The sequence below is a fragment of the Spermophilus citellus genome (genome assembly GCF_964194105.1).
Source record: "Spermophilus citellus genome assembly, chromosome: 2".
Lineage (NCBI taxonomy): Eukaryota > Metazoa > Chordata > Mammalia > Rodentia > Sciuridae > Spermophilus > Spermophilus citellus.
This window is the reverse complement of record NC_138183.1, coordinates 178,916,713-178,935,031: the sequence shown is the minus strand read 5'-3', so window position 1 is coordinate 178,935,031 and position 18,319 is coordinate 178,916,713. Positions and strand designations below refer to the sequence as shown.

The 18,319-nt window shown below is 35.5% G+C and overlaps 1 protein-coding gene across 1 annotated transcript; it reads left to right on the top strand.

Annotated features, from left to right (window-relative positions):
- Positions 1-2,141: 2,141 nt before the first annotated feature.
- LOC308641696 (tripartite motif-containing protein 64-like) lies at positions 2,142-16,653 on the top strand (the record flags this gene model as incomplete). The annotated part of the gene is made up of 8 exons (XM_081280316.1): positions 2,142-2,552; positions 3,346-3,441; positions 4,131-4,361; positions 5,081-5,103; positions 5,988-6,085; positions 7,155-7,361; positions 13,322-13,427; positions 16,557-16,653. 8 exons carry the CDS (start codon positions 2,142-2,144, stop codon positions 16,651-16,653), a joined length of 1,269 nt encoding a protein of 422 aa, XP_081136442.1.
- Positions 16,654-18,319: the final 1,666 nt, after the last annotated feature.

The following is an 18,319-nucleotide window of genomic DNA, read 5'->3' as shown; positions in this document are numbered from 1 at the left end:
AACTTAATTGGGTTTTGTCCAAGTAAAAAACCTACTTTGCTTTTTCTGTTTTATATATACTGTGTGTATGTGAGTGTGTATAATACATGTATATACATATAATTAGACTATTTGTAAAATATTGGTTTCTGCTAAGTGATCTGAGTAATTTTTATTCTATTACCTTGTGTTTTATTTCATTTTGCAGGTATGAAATGAAATATTTATTCAGTTTTATAAATTTTAGAATCCATAAATTGCTTAAAATATTCAGTATATTTTATGCATGTAATAGTTTTTATGCACATCAATTTAGATTTTCTTTCTTAGTGGGTACCAGATATTGAATTAAGAAGCACTCATCCATTGAGCCATATCACCAGCCATATTTTGTATTTTATTTAGAGATAGGGTCCTATTGAATTGCTTAGTGCCTCCTTTGCTGAGGCAGGCTTTGAACTCTCCATGCTCTGGCCTCAGGCTCCAGAGCCACTGGGATAAAGGCATGTGCCACCATGATTGGCTAAGAATTTTAAGATACAGATTTGATTGTAAAACCCTTGATGTGAAAGTTCTATTTGCTATCCCTTTAAAATCTCCAATTTCCAAACTAGATTTGGAAAGTAGTCCAGTAGATGAAACAGACTTCTAGAAGTTTCCAAGTGAGAAATTTGATCACTAGAGAAAAATAGTAGAAATTAGACGAATTGATCATGCTTCACCATGCCTCACCATGATCAATGATCATGATCAATTGATGATGCTTCACCATGATCAATGATCTCTAAACTGTATCTCTAAACTGAAGGGTAGTCTCTGGAGAGGAAAGCACTATTGTTAATTTATGCTTGCTCTCTCTCTCTCTCTCTCTCTCCCTATTTTTTTATACTGGGGATTCAACCCAGGGCTAATGTTCCCCTGTTTAGAGCCTGTTTTGATGTGGTCTCAATAAGGTACCTAGGCTGGCCTTGAACTTAATTTCCTTTTGCCTCAGACTTCCCAGTAGCTGGGATAGTAGGCATGTGCCACTGCACCGGGCTCTCTAGTTGATTTTGTTATAAATAACAATGGGTTAATTGTTGCTGATAACTACTATAGCATGCCTACTCATCATCTCAATATATAAAGGCACTCTGATGGTAAGAACTGATTCTGGTAAATATTATTTTCTTTAATAAGAAGTAATGAAAATGTATTTATTTATTTTTTTTATTTCCACTTCAGTCCTAGGGCTAAAACTCTGGATCTTACAAGTCCTGGGCAAGTGCTCTACTACTGATTACATCCCTAGTATTACATTCTAATTTTCAGTTTAAAAAACTTAATTTATTTCTTTATTAGTAATAAGAATTGAACACAGGATGGCTCTACAACTGAGTTACATCCTCAACCCCTTTTTTAATTTTTTATTCTGAGACAGGATCTCAATGAATTCCTGTGGTTGCCTTCACATTTTCAATCCTCTTCCCTCAGCCTCCAAATAGCTGGGACAAGAGGCATGCATTGATAAACCCCACTACATTTTATTTTTTTAAATATATTATTCAATTAAGGTTAGAAGCATAAATTCAACTGTTTGTAGTTTCAGAAGATGGAAGTTGAACCCAACAGTGATTAAGTCAAGCCATCTTCAAGTGAATTATGCTTAATTTTAATTGTCTTTTAGAAAAGTCCATCTATGTGTAGAGAGGCAGAGATCATAGACATTTGGCATAAAGATTAACTGTCTCTATGTTTGTTACCATCATTGAGTCAGAGAGACAAAAAAAAAAAAAAAAACAGAGAGAGAGAGAGAGAGTGAGAGAGAGAGAGATCTTAGATGGGCATCTGGAAAAATCAGCTAATGTAAGTAAGTCTAGAATCATCCTAAAACTTCTTTGTCCCAATATTACACTTGTCCAAATGAATAAGAAAGTTGCTTTTTTAAAAATAAAGATCATGTTCATCTCATTTTGTCATTTGTGTCATAGAGGAAACTCAGCCTACATATCCAGGTTTGTCTTACAAAAAGTTAATAAAAGATTAGGCATGCCTCAAGTGAACAATCAGGACTGACCAAAGTCTTTTTATTGTTTTTATACCATCATCAAGACACAAGAATATCACTCTCTCCTCTCCCACTTTCCTTTTACTCCATCCTCTATATTTTTGGTTTCAGAAACATGGATTCCCATGTCTTGCAAGACTTCCAGAGTGAACTCACATGCTCCATTTGCATGAATTACTTCTTAGAACCTGTCAGCATAGACTGTGGACATACCTCTTGCCGACCCTGCCTCTTTCTCTGCTGGGAGGAAGCCAAAACGCCAATGTGCTGCCCTGAGTGCAAAGAAATAGTAGAGAATTCAGACTTCAGGACCAACATCATGCTCAAGAAGCTGGCTTCTCTTGCCAGACAGGCCACACCTCCCTCTGACCCCAGGTCTGGGGAGCAGCTCTGCAGGACACATGGGGAGAAAAAGTGGCTCTTCTGTGAGGTGGACAAGAGCCTGCTCTGTTCACCCTGCTCTGACTCACCCGAACATGCAGTTCACAGCCTCAGCCCAGTGGCATGGGCGGCAGAAGAGTACAGGGTGAGTGATGGGCCTGAAGTAACTTAGAACCTGTAGGGTCCAGATCAAAGAGAGAAATTAAGAACCATGATAATCAGGCAGTTGAGAATGCAGATGGTAGAGGTGGTGATGTTTCAGTGTAAATCATAAGAGGTAAACATGCTGTTTAAATGTTGATCAATTCGACACTATAATCATAATGCTCATTTCCTGCTCATGAAGGACATTTCCACTAGAAACATTGTCTAAATGACAGAGCATGGTGGCTATGCCAATAATCCTAGCTATTCAGCAAACTGAGTCAGGAGGATCCCAAATTTGAGGCCAAACTGGGCAACCTAGTAAGACACAGTTCTTCTTTCATTTGTTTAAGGGTTTGAGACATAGCTCACAGGAAAATTCTTGCCTAATTTGTGGGAAACATTGGCTTCAATCTCCAGTACTGAAAAATAAATAAAGAAGTAAATATATGTCCAAATATGTGGAATTGGGGCAGCAGTACAGCAGATGGCTAGTACTAGGAACATGGGCTTCTTTTACTGAAGGATGGACCCTTACATAGTGAGGTTATGTAAAAACTACTTTATCAGAAAATTGATTGTATTATCTATTATCTATGGATTCCTTTCAAAATCTTTTTTTCTTTTGCTTCAAATATCTAAAATAGTAAAATCAATTTAGACTAATTTGTAAAAATCTGACTCTTTTAAACTAAATATTACTGTATTACCAAGCACTATTTTATTCCACTACACAAAATATGAAACCTACAAAACTATCTTCCCTATTACTCAAGCCTATGGTTATGTTGCAGGAAAAACTGCTAAAGAAAATGGATCCTTTATGGCAAATGACTCAGGATATGCAAGATAATCTAAATGAAGAAATTAACAAATGTCAGTCTTTTGTGGTAAGTTTGAAAATGTTTTCATTATTCTAATTAAAATGTTGCTAATTCATTATGCTCATTAAAATGTTGCTGTCAGATAAATTTGAGTTGATATTGAAGGATAGTGTTTTCATCTCAAAAAAAAAAAAGCAGTGACTTCTGGTAATAGTATGAATACACTGGCCAACACCAGGTAATGTGAAGAATACAAGTATATGGGGGTGAATGAGGCATGACTGGTATTCTTTGTCCAACGTTGGAGGTTTGGAGAAATCTTCCCAGACACTGAAGATAAGACAGTATTGCACTAGTTACTTGGAAGGAGAGGAGAGATATAGATTTTTAACTATGGGCAATGTGGAGGTTCTTTTTATTTAACGTTTCATACAGTGTGTATATAAATATTGAAAAATATTTAGAAGAATCAGACAAAGGAACAAAAGAAAAGGAGGAAGATTCAGATAAAAGAGGAAACAATGCATTAAGAACTCAGAAAAGGGAGATAGCCTGGGACCCCTCAGACATTTTTCTTAAACAGGAGAGAGGCAAGAAACAGAGAAAAATTGGTAGACAGGATTAGTAAATAATTAAGGCACCCTGTGAGCATGAGACAAAAAGTATTTGAAATATTTGCTCGATGCTAAGACAATAATATTTGAAGCTTTAAAAATGTTTTTGAATGTAATCTTTTCAAATGAATATCTCTACAGGACTATGTAGTCTTAAGGAAGAACATGATCCAAGTTCAATATCACATGATGCATAAGTTTCACGTGGAGGAGAAGCGATTTCAACTGGAGACACTAGAAAGAGAAGCACAGGAGATTTTTCAACAACTCAGAGACAGTGAAATCAGAATGGCCCAACACAGGGAAAGGCTGAAGGAAATGTACAGGGAGCTGACTGACATGTGCCATAAGCCTGACATGGAGTTGCTCCAGGTGACCAGGGAGGGTTCATCCTTAGAGAGAGGAATTCTTGTCTGGGCAATGTTGCCTGCAGAGCCCACTGTGCTCAGCTGAGTGGTAGGAGCTCCTTTACACCCATCATTGTCCAATCACTTGTTTCCATATATTCTGGTAATCTTGAGAGATTGTAAGTCTTGTAGAAGGTAAATGAGACAAAATCTTGTGTCATCAAGATGACTATACACACAGAGAAATTATCCAAAAACTCAGTAATCAGAGGAAAGTTAATTTTGTTGAGGAAATATTCAGTTTATGTTTCCCAACTCCATCATCACCCTCTGTTCTGCACAAAAGCAGATGAGGCTTTTCCCCTCTAGTAGGCAAGATGTGCAGAAGTTGTTGATCAATTTCAGTGCACTATTTTTCAAATAGCTCACTGTTAACTGTAACTGTCAGAGGGGGTCAGATGTCTCCTGGGACTAAGACTGGGAGATGAGTGACACAGGAACCTAGGTCCTGTTGTATCACTGCACAGACCCTTTCTAAGCTCCATCCTTCACCAAGTCTGTCTTCCATGTTTAATGTGGGCTTTGGTATTAACATAAACTCAGGTGACTTTTCAGAGGAAAATGAGAAAAATAAAATTACACACACACACACACACACACACACACACACCAAAGGACCACAATACCAGAGAGGATACAGAAGGACACATTATTAATACTATCTCTTTCTTTTTTTCCTTTTAGGACTTAGGGGACATATTTGAAAGGTGAGTGTTACATAATAATCTCTGGTTTATGAGAAAGTTTTTTTTTTCTTGAAGAAGAGAAATTTTATGTTTTCAGATATCAACATCTTTGTCTGTGGATATTATTTTTGTAAAGAGGCTCTGAGGTAATATGTACCTTGGTTTCAAAAATGTCCTTATGTGGCTGAATTCAACCATACCTAAGAATGATATGGTGTTCTGGGCTTTGTTTCACCCATTCCTTCTATCCTCTCCAGCCCAGTCCATATAAACTTTACTAAGGAGATTTTCATAACTTATCCAAGAAAAGGATTCAATTTTAGTGAGGTAGAGGTAAACAAGATAGGAAAGAGTAATACTCTCTAGGATGGGAAAGGGTGGTGGCTTTATTACCATCAGTAACAATGACCAGATCCCATTTCATCATGGCACACAGCACATGTTCAGAGGGGAAGGGCTGCCTGAGAACCCTCAAGATCAGTGCTACCAGGCTGTACTAGATACCTTCCATGGGCAGAGATGATCAAAGTCACTGGTTCAAGGAACCTTCCCCTTTAGAAACCAATGACTATATCATTGTTGACCTCTGTGGACCAAAGACCCAAAAGTTGAATAGTCTGCCTTCTCCAAGATATCCAAGATCTTTGCATTTTCCAAGGTTGATTCAGGAATGAAATTCAGTGTTTTTTAAGTTGGATAATGTTTGAGATGAATAAGGAGACTGAATTTTAGTATATTAAATTTAGAAAAAAGTATCATACAATCCCAAGAGAGTTGAATAAAATGTACACCTAATTCACCAACATGGCTAATTTTAACAACATCTTGGATTAAAAGTGGTATCTTTGTAATGATTTTTTGTTTGACCTTTGTTTTGAAAGTGTAACTGGTATCATTCTTTCCAGAATCGAGTTTCTGGATATGGAGAAGCCCAAGCCAGTGAACCCAGAGCTCTCTTCATTACACATCACTGGAATCTTGGATATGCTGAACAAGTTCCGAGGTAAGTGTGAGCCTTTGGCACTCAGGTTCAAATTTTTTACTAGGTTCCTCAAATAAAGGGCTTCCCATTTTTAATATTCTGATGTGAAAAGTTTATATCTTTTTTTCTTGTATAGTCATAATACAATGACCAAGACCACACTTGTTAACTTATAGCTCAGACACATATTCTAGTTCTAATACAGACAGTACAAGAAAAGGAACATTATTGGTGTTTGGAGAGTTATTAAGCAATACAATGTTTACCTCTCAGAGCAGCCATCAGTATTTTGTGTTTTTTCAGTTTATTCTAATTTTGAAGATTTAAATGTGATATTGGTTGCTTTTAATCTATTCTATATTCCAAGTACATTTATGATATTCAATGGGCAAATAATAATTACTATTTATAAAATACATGTTTTATTGAACAAAAAAGACTAAATTTCCCATAAATAGAACAATTTAATACCATCAGATGGATTTCAAAAGAACTGAAAGGTAAGTGATCTGTAAACATGACCCAGCCATGTTTGTGCATCACTGGAGAGGAGGTCGAGATATCAGAAGGCTGAAACCCAAGTTAGATTGGATTCATGGTCTCAACAGATCATGTAAGTCCAAGGTACTTTTCTGACAAGTGTGCAGATGTTGCTTTCTGTCAAATTATTTAGTGTTTGATAATGAAACAGGCACAATCATAGCAAAGTAGTGTCTATTTATTAATGGTAACAAAAACAATTCAAGAAGAGATTTCTACTAAAAAAAAAAAAAGAAAAGAAAAGAAAAAAGACTTTTTGTGTGTGTGACCTGAAACAAACCATCCAAAAGCTGATATTACATTACCCCTTCACTCAACAAGGAGTACTTTCTGTTTTCTTTTATTTAGCATTATAATTTAAAGATTGCTGGGTGCTAAAGAGGGCATAGGAAACTTTCTCCATACATGGGTTTGAACTCTCTCTGCTCCCTACTGTTCCTTAGAAGAGGGGCAAATAAAGCGATTGATTAGGTAGACAGTTTTTGTCCAAGACATGCAAATGCTCTTTACTGATATGATTTTTGTTTTGTTTTGTTTTGTTTTTGTGCAGTGAACAATGGAACTATTCAAGGATGGGCCAATTGCTATATGAGCCTTTCTCATGAAGATAGAAATAAGATATTTGGAGATGATGGTGGAACTAAAGATCCCCAGACAGTTGAGAGTTACGTTATATGGAGTGCTGAGGGATTTACCTCTGGTAGACACTACTGGGAGGTGGATGTGGGGAACACCTCCAACTGGATTCTCGGCGTCTGTAAAGATTTTATGAAAAGTGACACTTTTGATTCTGAGAAAGCATTTCTCCTATTTTCCTTAAAGAAGAACAACCACTGTAGGATCTTTACCAACTCCCCACCCTTAATTCAGTATGTATAAAGACCTGAGGGTCGGGTTGGGGTATTTCTAGATTATGACAATGAAATGTTGAGTTTCTATGATATTTACCGATGTTCCCTCATATACAGTTTCTCTCTTCCCTTCTTGACCTCACCTCTGAATCCTTTTCTTTTCCTTGATTCTCCATAAAATTTAGGTTTTCCTGGGCATGGTGTCACATGTCTATAATACTAGCTACACAGGAAGTTGAGACAGGAGGGACACAAGTTTTGAGGGCAGACTGGTCATTTAAAGAGAGTTAAAAGCGGGGAGGAGGGTGTGTAGCCCTGTAGTAGAGCCCTTGTCTAGTATGTATGAGTCTCTGGGTTCATTCCATAATACTGAAAAAAGAAAAAAAAATGAAAATTTTAAAAGAAAATAAGAATTAATTGGTGAATGTCCATGTCTGAAGAAACTGTGGTCTTGGGACTACCTCATGTCATATTACCATTCTACACATGATATCTGTGGGCTTGTTTTAACTTAAGGAAGTATAAACATTTTATGGTCATAAATTATGATAACCACATTGAACTTATAAATTTGTTTATTAAATTTTATTTTAATAAAGTGTTGTAAAACCACCACAATGTGATTTGAGGTTAGTTTTCAATTGCTTCAAATAATTCAATACCCCATCTACCATGGGAGCCCAGGCCTAGCCCAGACTTCCCACACCAGCAAAACTAAGCTTTAGATTTGATGATGAAATAAAACCCTTCCATGATAAGCAACAGTTAAAAGAATTTACAATTAGAAAGAATACAATAGAGAACATCCTGAACAAAATATTCCACGAAGAGCAAATGAAAAACAATGATGAAAATCAGCAGAGGGTGGTATCACACTAAAGGAAAATCTAGTCAGAAAAGAAACCAAGTCTGTTAAATACCAAAAATAAATAAAAATAGCTAGAAATACAAATCATGTCTCAATAATAACAGAATGTTAATGGCCTAAACTCACCAATAAAAAGACGTAGACTATATGTCAAGATCATTGTAATGTTTTGAGCAACCAATAAAAAATAAATAAATATAAAAAAATTTTAAAAATTAAAAAGACATAGGGTAGCAGATTGCATATAAAAAAGACTCAACAATATGCTATCTCACAGGAAAAGACATCCACAGACTGAAGGTGAAGGGTTGGGAAAAAACATATCACTCACATGAACTGCAGCAGCAAGCAGGGGTTTCCACTGTCATATCAAATAAAGTATACTTCAAGCTAAAGTTAATCAAAAGGAATAAAGAAGAACACTACATACTTTTCAAAGGAACCATACACTAACAAACTTGACAATTATAAATATATGTGCCACAAACAATGGAGCATCTATGTTCATCAAATAAAATCTTCTCAAGTTCAAGAGTCAAATAGACCACAACAATAATTTGGGGTGACTTTAACATACCTCTTTCATCACTAGATAGATCTTCCAGATAAAAGCTGAACAAAGAAACTATAGAACTCAATAATATAATAATCAATAACTTAGACTTAACTGACATATGTAGAATATTTCATCGTTCAACAAGTGAGAACACTTGCTTCTCAGTAGAACATGGGACCTTCTCTAAAATAGACCATATATTATGCTACAAAGCAACTCTTAGCAAATATAAAAAAGTGGAGATACTACCTTGCCTTCTATTAGATCATAATGTAATGAAATTATAAATCAATGCTAAAATAAGAAATAAAATTTACTCCAACACCTGGAGATTAATAATATGCTACTGAATGCACAATGGGTTGAAAACACATGAGCAAAGAGATTAAATTAACCCCAAATGGAAAAATTTTGTCATTTTTACAGGACTAAGTTGTTGCAGATGAGAATGGCTCAGCAAAAGAACCAAAAGCTCACATCAGGGAACACCACTGGAATCCTGGACATGCTGAATAGCTTCAGAGGTAAGAAACAGTTGTCTGGCAGTCAGGACTCAATTTCTTTCTTCAGTGGCTTCTGAAATGAGGAATACCCATTTTCAATTTTAAAATTTTTGACATAAAATTTGTATATGATTTTCTAGAATGTTTGTACCATCCTTCCTTGCATAATCACATTACAATGACCAAGATTGACCTTTTAACTTACAGATTGCAGATGCAAAATTCAGACCACACTTTAGTTATATCTGAACACAGCCACAGTAAAAAAAAAACAAAAACAAAAAACAAAAAACAAAAACCAGAATTTTTAGCTTATGTGATTATGAAATGATACAATGCTTACTTCTCAGAGTACCAATCAAACGTTTGTGTTTATTTAGTTTAATTTTGGAATTTTGAATATGGAATAGTGATTTTTAATTTGTCCTATATTCTAGTTTCATTTATCATGAATTCTACAAAAAATATATTATTCGTAAATCAGAAAGTTTTGACAAAAATGATTGTTAGGCAAAAACAAACAAACAAAAAAAGATAAAATTGTCACAAGTGGAATAATTCCAATCCTACCAGATAGATTTCTAAATAGATGAAAGTTAAGTGAACTGTGAACATGTCAAAATTGTGTTAATCCCATACTAGAAAACAGGTCTATACACAGCAGAAGACTGAAACCCAGGTAAGGTTAGAACCAGGGTCTCAGCAGATAAGGCAAAGCAAGAACATTCTTTTCAGAAACTGCTGAAATCTGCATATATTGTGTGTCATGTAATTTTTGATGTTTCGAAATGTAACAGTCATAGCTGATATCATAATGAATACCTGCATCATAGCAAAGTGATGAATATTTTTATCAATATTAAAGAAAAAACGGAATTACAGTTTTCTTCAAAAGTAAGGATTTCATATTTTATGAAACAAATTATCTAGAGGTAAACAAAAATAAATTGCTGCTCCACACAGCCATATGAATTGACCTACTTTCCTTCCTTCCTTCCTTCCTTCCTTCCTTCCTTCCTTCCTTCCTTCCTTCCTTCCTTCCTTCCTTCCTCTCTCCCTCTCTCTCTTTCTATCTTTTTTTCTCTCTTTCCATGATGGGAAGGAGCTGTGAGTGCTGCAGAGGTCATAATAAACCTGCTTCACACCTGAGTGAGGCTGAACTCTGCTCTTGTTAGTGAGGATGAGAGACAAAGTAATAATTGAACATAGATCCTCTGCCTCTCACAACAAGGTTACACAGTACCATTTGCTAATTGGAGTTTTGTCTTTCTGCAGTTAATAGTACTGTGAAATAGGAAGTGGCTGACACTACAAAGCTGTATTAAGGATGTCAGAGGTGTGACATTTGGGGATGACCAGCATAGTGTACCTGGAGATACCCAGAGAATAGAGAGTTATGCTACAAGGAGGACCCAGGTCTTGACCTCAGGTAGAGGTGCTGAGCTCTTCCAACTGAATTCTGGGCGATTTTAAATATTCCAGAACAATCAATATTGATTAAAGTATTGATTTTGATGGGCATTTCTCATATTTTCTTTGAAGAGGAACAGGCATTACAGTCTCTCTACCAACCCCCACCCCTAATTCAATATATGCAAAGGCCTCTGGGTAGGGTTAGGGTATTTCTAGATTATGACAATGGAACTGTGAGCTTGTATGATGGTTAATTCTCTTCCTTCCTTCTTTACCTCCCCTCTGAGCCTGTCCTTTGCCTTGGTTCCCTATGAAGTCAAGTGTCATAAGTTCTAATTGGTGAGCTCCCATGTCAGGAAACTGAAGTCCTGAGACCCACTCAAGTCAGACAACAAGAGTATGTATGAGATCTGTGGGCACGTGTAACATTAAGAAACTGTTATTCCATGGCTACAAAAATAATCTACCACATTGAATGTATTAATTTGCTTACTGAAATTCATTTTCATAAACTTGTTTATTGTGAAGCATTTACTAGAATATCAGGAATAGCTTTAAAAATAATGTTAGTGAGATAAATTCATATACATTCATAGAGAGCATTCTTCTAATGTGTTTTGCTCATGATTTTTAGCATATCCAGAATTGTACAACCATTGTAACTATCTAATTCTAGAAAAAAATTTCATCACTTCCCCAGAAAATGCCCAGTGCATTAATATTTACATTCCACTGATCCTCTGCCTTCTGGTGGCAACCTTCAATCTAATTTGGGTTTATTCAACTCCTGCAGCAGGGACTGGGAAAGGCAGGGGATGTTATGAGAAGCCAGGACATGAGAATAAACACATACATCTGACCTGCAATGTGGATTTCACATGTGTCTAGCTGCTGTCAGACTCTCATCAATTGGTTTCATATTAAAATCTTCAGTGGAGCAATATAAGTGTGTTGCTGATGACGAGTGATGAATCTCAGGTTCAACTCATTGTAGTTGGTGAGATACAGTTGGCATTTTTTTTTAACCAGAAAGCAAGAAGATTTAAATTGTCAACAGTGTTACCCAGATAACAAAAAATATCTGGGAACACTTGTTTAGGAAAAATAGCCCCACTCAGACTCACATGGTCATCTGCATTTCAACTACTGAATGAAACTTTTGACTTAAAGATTTTGGGAAAACTAGACACTAAGGTCAATAATCAACCTGCTATTATTAATATGCTTAATGGAAACAACACAAATGTGCAGTCATAAGCTTTTGGTTTCCTTAATTAATAGTTTATGGATTTGGGGAAGTTTTATAACCACACAAGCATGTGATATAATAAAATGACACAAATACCATAATTTTACAAATTATGGTAGCTATGTGTAATATAATACATTATAAATTATGGTAGATTTAATTCTTGCTGGTCCATGCATGATTTATTTTTTATGACTCTTTTCTTGTCTAGTTGTTATGACAGAGACACCCAGAGCAGTGGTGAACCTGGTTGGTGATAACAATACCCTCCTGTCACCCACACTCCATATACAAGCTTTCAAATTCTCCATTAAATATGATACTTGACTGTAAGATTTTATAGACATTCTTTGTTAGATTATTAAATCTCACTATTCTTTTTGATTCATTGATTGAAACTTTTTTTAAAAATTATGAACCAACAATGAATCATATCAGTTGTTTTTTCCTGATTTGTGGTTATTTATATTCATTCTACTCTCCAATGTTAAGTTACCCTTTTTAGAAAAAATTCCATTTGAACATGGCATCTTTGGCCTTAATCTGTAACTAAATTTGATGAGCTAGTAACTTGTTTAGAAATGCTGCATCTATGTTACATGAGAGTCTGTATCATAGTTTTTATTTCTTGTAAAGCCTTTGTCAGACTAAGATATAAAATTTATAAATTGGGAATTATTACTTCCCTTTTCCATTCTCTGGAAGACATTGTCTAAGTTTGTATTTCTGTCTAAATGTTTAGATGGATTCACTGATATATATCATGAATTTTTATGAGGATTTTGTTGGTTTAAAATAATGGTTCAATTTTCTTTAATAAAAATCAACACTAATATCATCTGTTTTTTTTGTCAGCTTTTGTCTTTTTTTAAGAAATTTGTTCATTTCATCTAAATTGTGAATTGTGTCAGCATACAATTTTTCAAAAAAATCCTCTTACTTACATTAATTTCTGAGCGCATGTGCATTTGATTTTTTAATTCTTGGTCCTAAATTCTTAATTAGAATTTCCCATCCCTTTTTTATATGAGTCCTATAAATTTGACAATTTAATTAATCTTTTTTAAGAGACGGATTTTGGATTTTTTGATATATAGGTAGATAGATATATTAGCATTTTCTGAAATACTTAGTAAAATTTTGCTTTAGTTTGTATGACATAGATTTGCTTTTCTTTAATAACTCATCCAGACATTTTCCCTCCTCCCCATCTCCCTACTCATTCCCTGCCCTGCTTCTCCTTTTTTCATACTTCCTCCTTCTTTTTTTTTTCTTAGATGTTTCAGGTTTAGCAGTTATTAAGCACCTGCAGCAGCGGGCTGGCCAAACAATGTGTGCAAGGCTTTCAGGATCCACAGTCACATCACACCTCATAACTCTGCTGTGAGACAGGGGTTACTGTACAGTCCAGAATCCAAGGCCACCAGTAGGGGGATAGGATCAAGACCTGAATTCAGTTCTTTCTGACTCCAGATTCAATTCAACTTTATTGCATTATTTTAGAAAATATATACATATGAGTTTGTCCCAATCCACATGAATTCATTAAATAAGCTTGATATTTGTTTCTCACTTCTACCCTTACAATAATCTCTTTTTAGAAATTTGGAAGGATATAATTTTAAAAATTAAAATCTGGGATTCAGCAAATGAGTATGCATATACTGTTAGTTCAGAGTCCCCTTTGGTCTGGCTTCTGGCCAGTAGTGAGACCTCCTGGTTCCTCCTCCCCTTTCCTCCTGCCTAGGTCAGAGCTGCCTTAGAGATCAACTCTGACATTCTAGCACAGAAGAAAGGGGGCTCCTGGTAATGGAATAAGCAAAAGGAAACCCAAATGTGTTGGAGCCTCTCCCAGTGGCTAGCAAACACTTCTTGGTTTCTCTGAAGAAATTCTTAGTCCTCTCTGGGACACACATTGTGGGATCTGACCCAGGCAAACCAAGGGCTTTCTATGGTCTGGGAGAAAAGCACCTGCATGGTCACCCACTTGAGGACTGGAAGGCTGACTGCATGGGACAGAGGACCCTTTCCTGACCACCTCATCTTAAAGTGCAGGAAAATGAAGTGAAAGGTGGGAAGTGAATTCTCAACATCTAGGGAATGACAAAGAAAGATCTAAGAAAGCTAGAAAGGAAGATTTGAGTTCAAAAATCCCCACACATGTAAAAGACAACTGAAGGGAAGTCACTGAAGTGACAGTTGTGTTTTGACACAGAACACAGGTTTCAAAATCTATTCTATGTTCTTTTGGCAGTCACTTCCAGTGGGCAATCATGCCAAGCACTATGCCTGAAAGAAAGGATCCAGTTAGGCCTTTTATATTTTATAGTTGATGCATTAAATATTGTATACTTTCTTCCAGCATTTATTTTTTGATGCATTCTTAATATTAGTCAATTTAAAATATCACCATTATTGTTTTTCTTTAATCCATGTGTTTGCATGGAAACTACCTAGGAAGGGAGAATAGGAGCCCAGTGTTAATGAGGACTGACTGCATGAGGCAGGGACTTGTAAGACCCCAGAAGCTTTCTTTGTCTCCCCTCTACTCTGCCCTGTGTCAATTGTAGTCTGACACTGAGGGCTGAGTTTCCCAGTTTTCTACATAAGCTGATTTCCAACAAGGACTGGAAGGATATTCACTGAAAAAAAAAAAGGAGAAATCACTGGGCTTCTCCTTTTCCTGTGCAGGGCACCATCTCCTCCCTGCCTGTATGCACCACCCTGGCCCAGAGGGTAGGTAATGTCACACTCTCCCTCCCATCTAGGATGGTAGCAGATCCCTAGTGATGCTACTTTCTGGCTTGTGTTTTTCTTTCAGCTCTTCCTTCACCAGTGTAACCAATACTTACCATTAAACTGCCTCTGCTTTAAATGCACTGCATGCTTTCATTTTTCTTTGTTAAATTCTACTGATACAGTGCCACTTCATATTTTTTTAAATTCTCACAACCACAAGGTATAAAAAAAGAGAAGCAGGTAACAAATTTCCCTTTAAAAAGTTAAAAAACTGCAGTAAATTGTCCTAAAAGTGATTAAGGGTGATCCATTTATTATTATTAGAGGAAAGCATCGTTTCTCCCGCTTTCTTGTCAGAGCTTTTAATTTATACATGAGTATGATCTGTCAAACAACACCTTTGAAATAGTGTTTCTTTCAAGCTGCATCTACAAACTAAGGGTTTTAAAGATCCATAAAGTATATTTCATTACCTGTGTTCCCAATAGATTCCACATGATTCTCTAATTTACACAATTGTGTCCTTAGCACAATTTTATTTTATTTATTTATTTATTTATTTTTTGTGGAGATGGAAATTGAACCAAGTACCTTTTACATGCTAGGCAAGCACTCTACCAACTGAGCTATATCCCCAATCCCTTAGTACAATTTTAAATTTCTTGGTTAAACAGAAACAAAATAAAAATACTCAACATCATAAATATCATGGTGAATGTTGGTAATAGACTTCAATTTGTGAAAATATTGGCCTGTTAGATGGTGTGGTACATGATAGAAATGGACTCTCACTAACAAAAACTAGTGGCATTCAAATACATAATTAAGCTAAGATATATTAGAGGAACTTTCTACCTTTGGGTGAATAGGAATTAAGAATCCCTTGAGGCCAGCAGCTTTAGCCTTACAGAGGATGCCCTGGTTAAGTCAATAAGCAAAGGAGGATTCTGGAAGGCCGATGTTGAATGGAAAGAGACAGCACCTCGACAATCTTGGCAAGGTTATGCTTGCAGAACTTCAAAGGTCAAGAAACAGAACATCCTTTAACCTACAGAACAGTTTAGATGATTTTTTTCTACTTACTTTTTACAAATGGTGAGTTAAAAGCCTGTATGTATTGTAGAATATGTTTAGCACTTTCTTTTATAATAACCTGGTACTGACTTTCAGTGTTAATGGACAAAATGGTAAATACTCAGCACTTTGAATTTATTAGTTATCTACCAAAAGGTCAGTTTCTGCAAATCCAATGTGATTCAGGACATTTCCTAAGAGGGCAATTAGTCCTGAACAAAATGAATGGATTATGTACATTTTACATATAGAATAAACATGAAAACTCAATAAGAAATTATATAAGGTCATAATAATAAGAATTATGGGCTGAGGATGTGGCTCAAGTGGTAACATGCTTGCCTGGCAAGCGCAGAGCGCTGGGTTCGATCCTAGCACCACATAAAATAAAAAATAAAGATGTTGTGTCCACCGAAAACTGAAAGGACACCAGATTTTCACTCTTAAATATACAAAATTGAACAGAAAACTAAGTATGTTTACATAATTTGAGGAATAACAGAAAGGATTAAAGTGGATTCCAATAGCATTTACAATATATTTGAATATTTAGGAACTGCGAATGAGAATTAATTTCACAAAGTGATAATTTCTGTATTTCCACATCTCTGTGTTGCAATAATTCTTATTAAGTGTCTTATCAAGAAGAATCATGATTTTCTGACTGTACATATGTTAACTGCATCTTCGTTCTTGCAGGATTGAATCTATGCAGCTGTATATAGTCCAGCCTGTGAATCCAGAACTCAGTGCAAGGCCCATCACTGGACTAATTGACAGGCTCAACAGCTTCTGAGGTAAGCATAAGCCCATGGGCAGTATTCTCACAATCTATTATTTGTTATTAGGATCACATGGGTGGTATTTCTCTTTTATTAAATATTTTACTTATTTTAGAAATAAATAATTTGGCTGCAAATTCTTGAGTATGTGTCTATAGTCAAATTTACAGTATAAAGAGTGAAAGATTAAAAAAACTACTTAAATATAATCCAGGCTCATATGTACTGAGGTATATATATATGTATAAAACAAGTGATATAAAAATTGGAAATTTTAATAAACAGAGCTACACTTAGATTTAAGTTTCATTATTCAATTTCACATACAAATTTATGCAGTTGTTCAGTATGTTCATTATTGAAAAAAAATTTGGTCCTGGCATTTTAACTTGGGGCCCTGCACATATTAGGCAAGCACCCTACCACTTAGCCAGATATGCAGCCCCCAGTTTTGTTTTGAAAGAGAGTCTCACTAATTTGCTCAATCTGGCCTTGAACTTTTCATCTGCTTATCCCAGTCTTCTGGGATTTCAGGCTTAAGCCACCTTATCCTGCTAAATTTGAATTGTTAGGAGAAGCTTTGTGGGGGGGAATAGTTGACTAGAAATTTATGTTGGTTTTAACATGGGTATATGTGATTAAATGACATAAAATTTTGAATAGCTATAGGAAATCTAAGAGAAGAAATCAGCTTTATCACTAAGAAAGGAAAATACACATAAAATTGATTTTGGTTTGCTGAATATAAAAAGCAGTATGTTAAATGTCAGCTATGCAGTGCAGTGCAGAGCATGCAGAAAACTTAGGGATAGTGAAAAGTTTTGCCTAAATAAATTTTAAATTATTCTTTCTAAAATTACAAAATTTGAGGAATAACAGAAAGGATTAAAGTGGATTCCAACAGCATTTATAATATATTTGAATATTTAGTAACTGTGAATAAGAATTAATTTCACCAAGTGATAATTTCTAAAATGTATAAATGTATTTTTATCCAGTTATTTAGAAAAGGTTACAAGAGAGAAAAATCTTCACCTCTCATCCAAATGATGACAGCATTTTTTTGAAATAGGAATATTTTTCTGATACTTATTTTTGATGCCTCCAGAGAGTTCAGGGCATCCTCTCTGTAGCTATTTTGAAATAAAAATTAAATTAAAAGATATTAGTTTTATAATTGACTCAATATTTGATTTTTCACATTTTCAACAAATTTCTTTATCTATGGTAAGGAATTTGTTTGTTCTGCAGATTTACTATTCATGCCCATAATTTATTAGGTTTTACAACCAAAATCATTGTTGCTGTTACAATTTCACATTTCTCAGTAGTATCGGTTCTTCTCAGAAAAACATTTTTTAGAACTTTAACTTCTTATTATTTACATACATGTCTGCAATATTGTTCTTATAGTTGATATTACTCTGTCTTGAAAGAGCCAACTGCCACGTCTTCCTGTATGGAGAGCTGGGAAGCGTGAATGTTGGATGCGATCCACAAGGTGCTTCCTTGGTCACTCCAACATCAGAATGCTTTCTTGCCTGGGGTACTCAGACTTTTACCACTGGCAGATATTACTGGGAGGTGGAAGTGGGAGACTCTTGGAACTGGGCTTTGGGAGTCTGTAATGATTATTGGAAAAAGAACCGAAATTACAAGATGGATGAGGTGGAGGGGCTC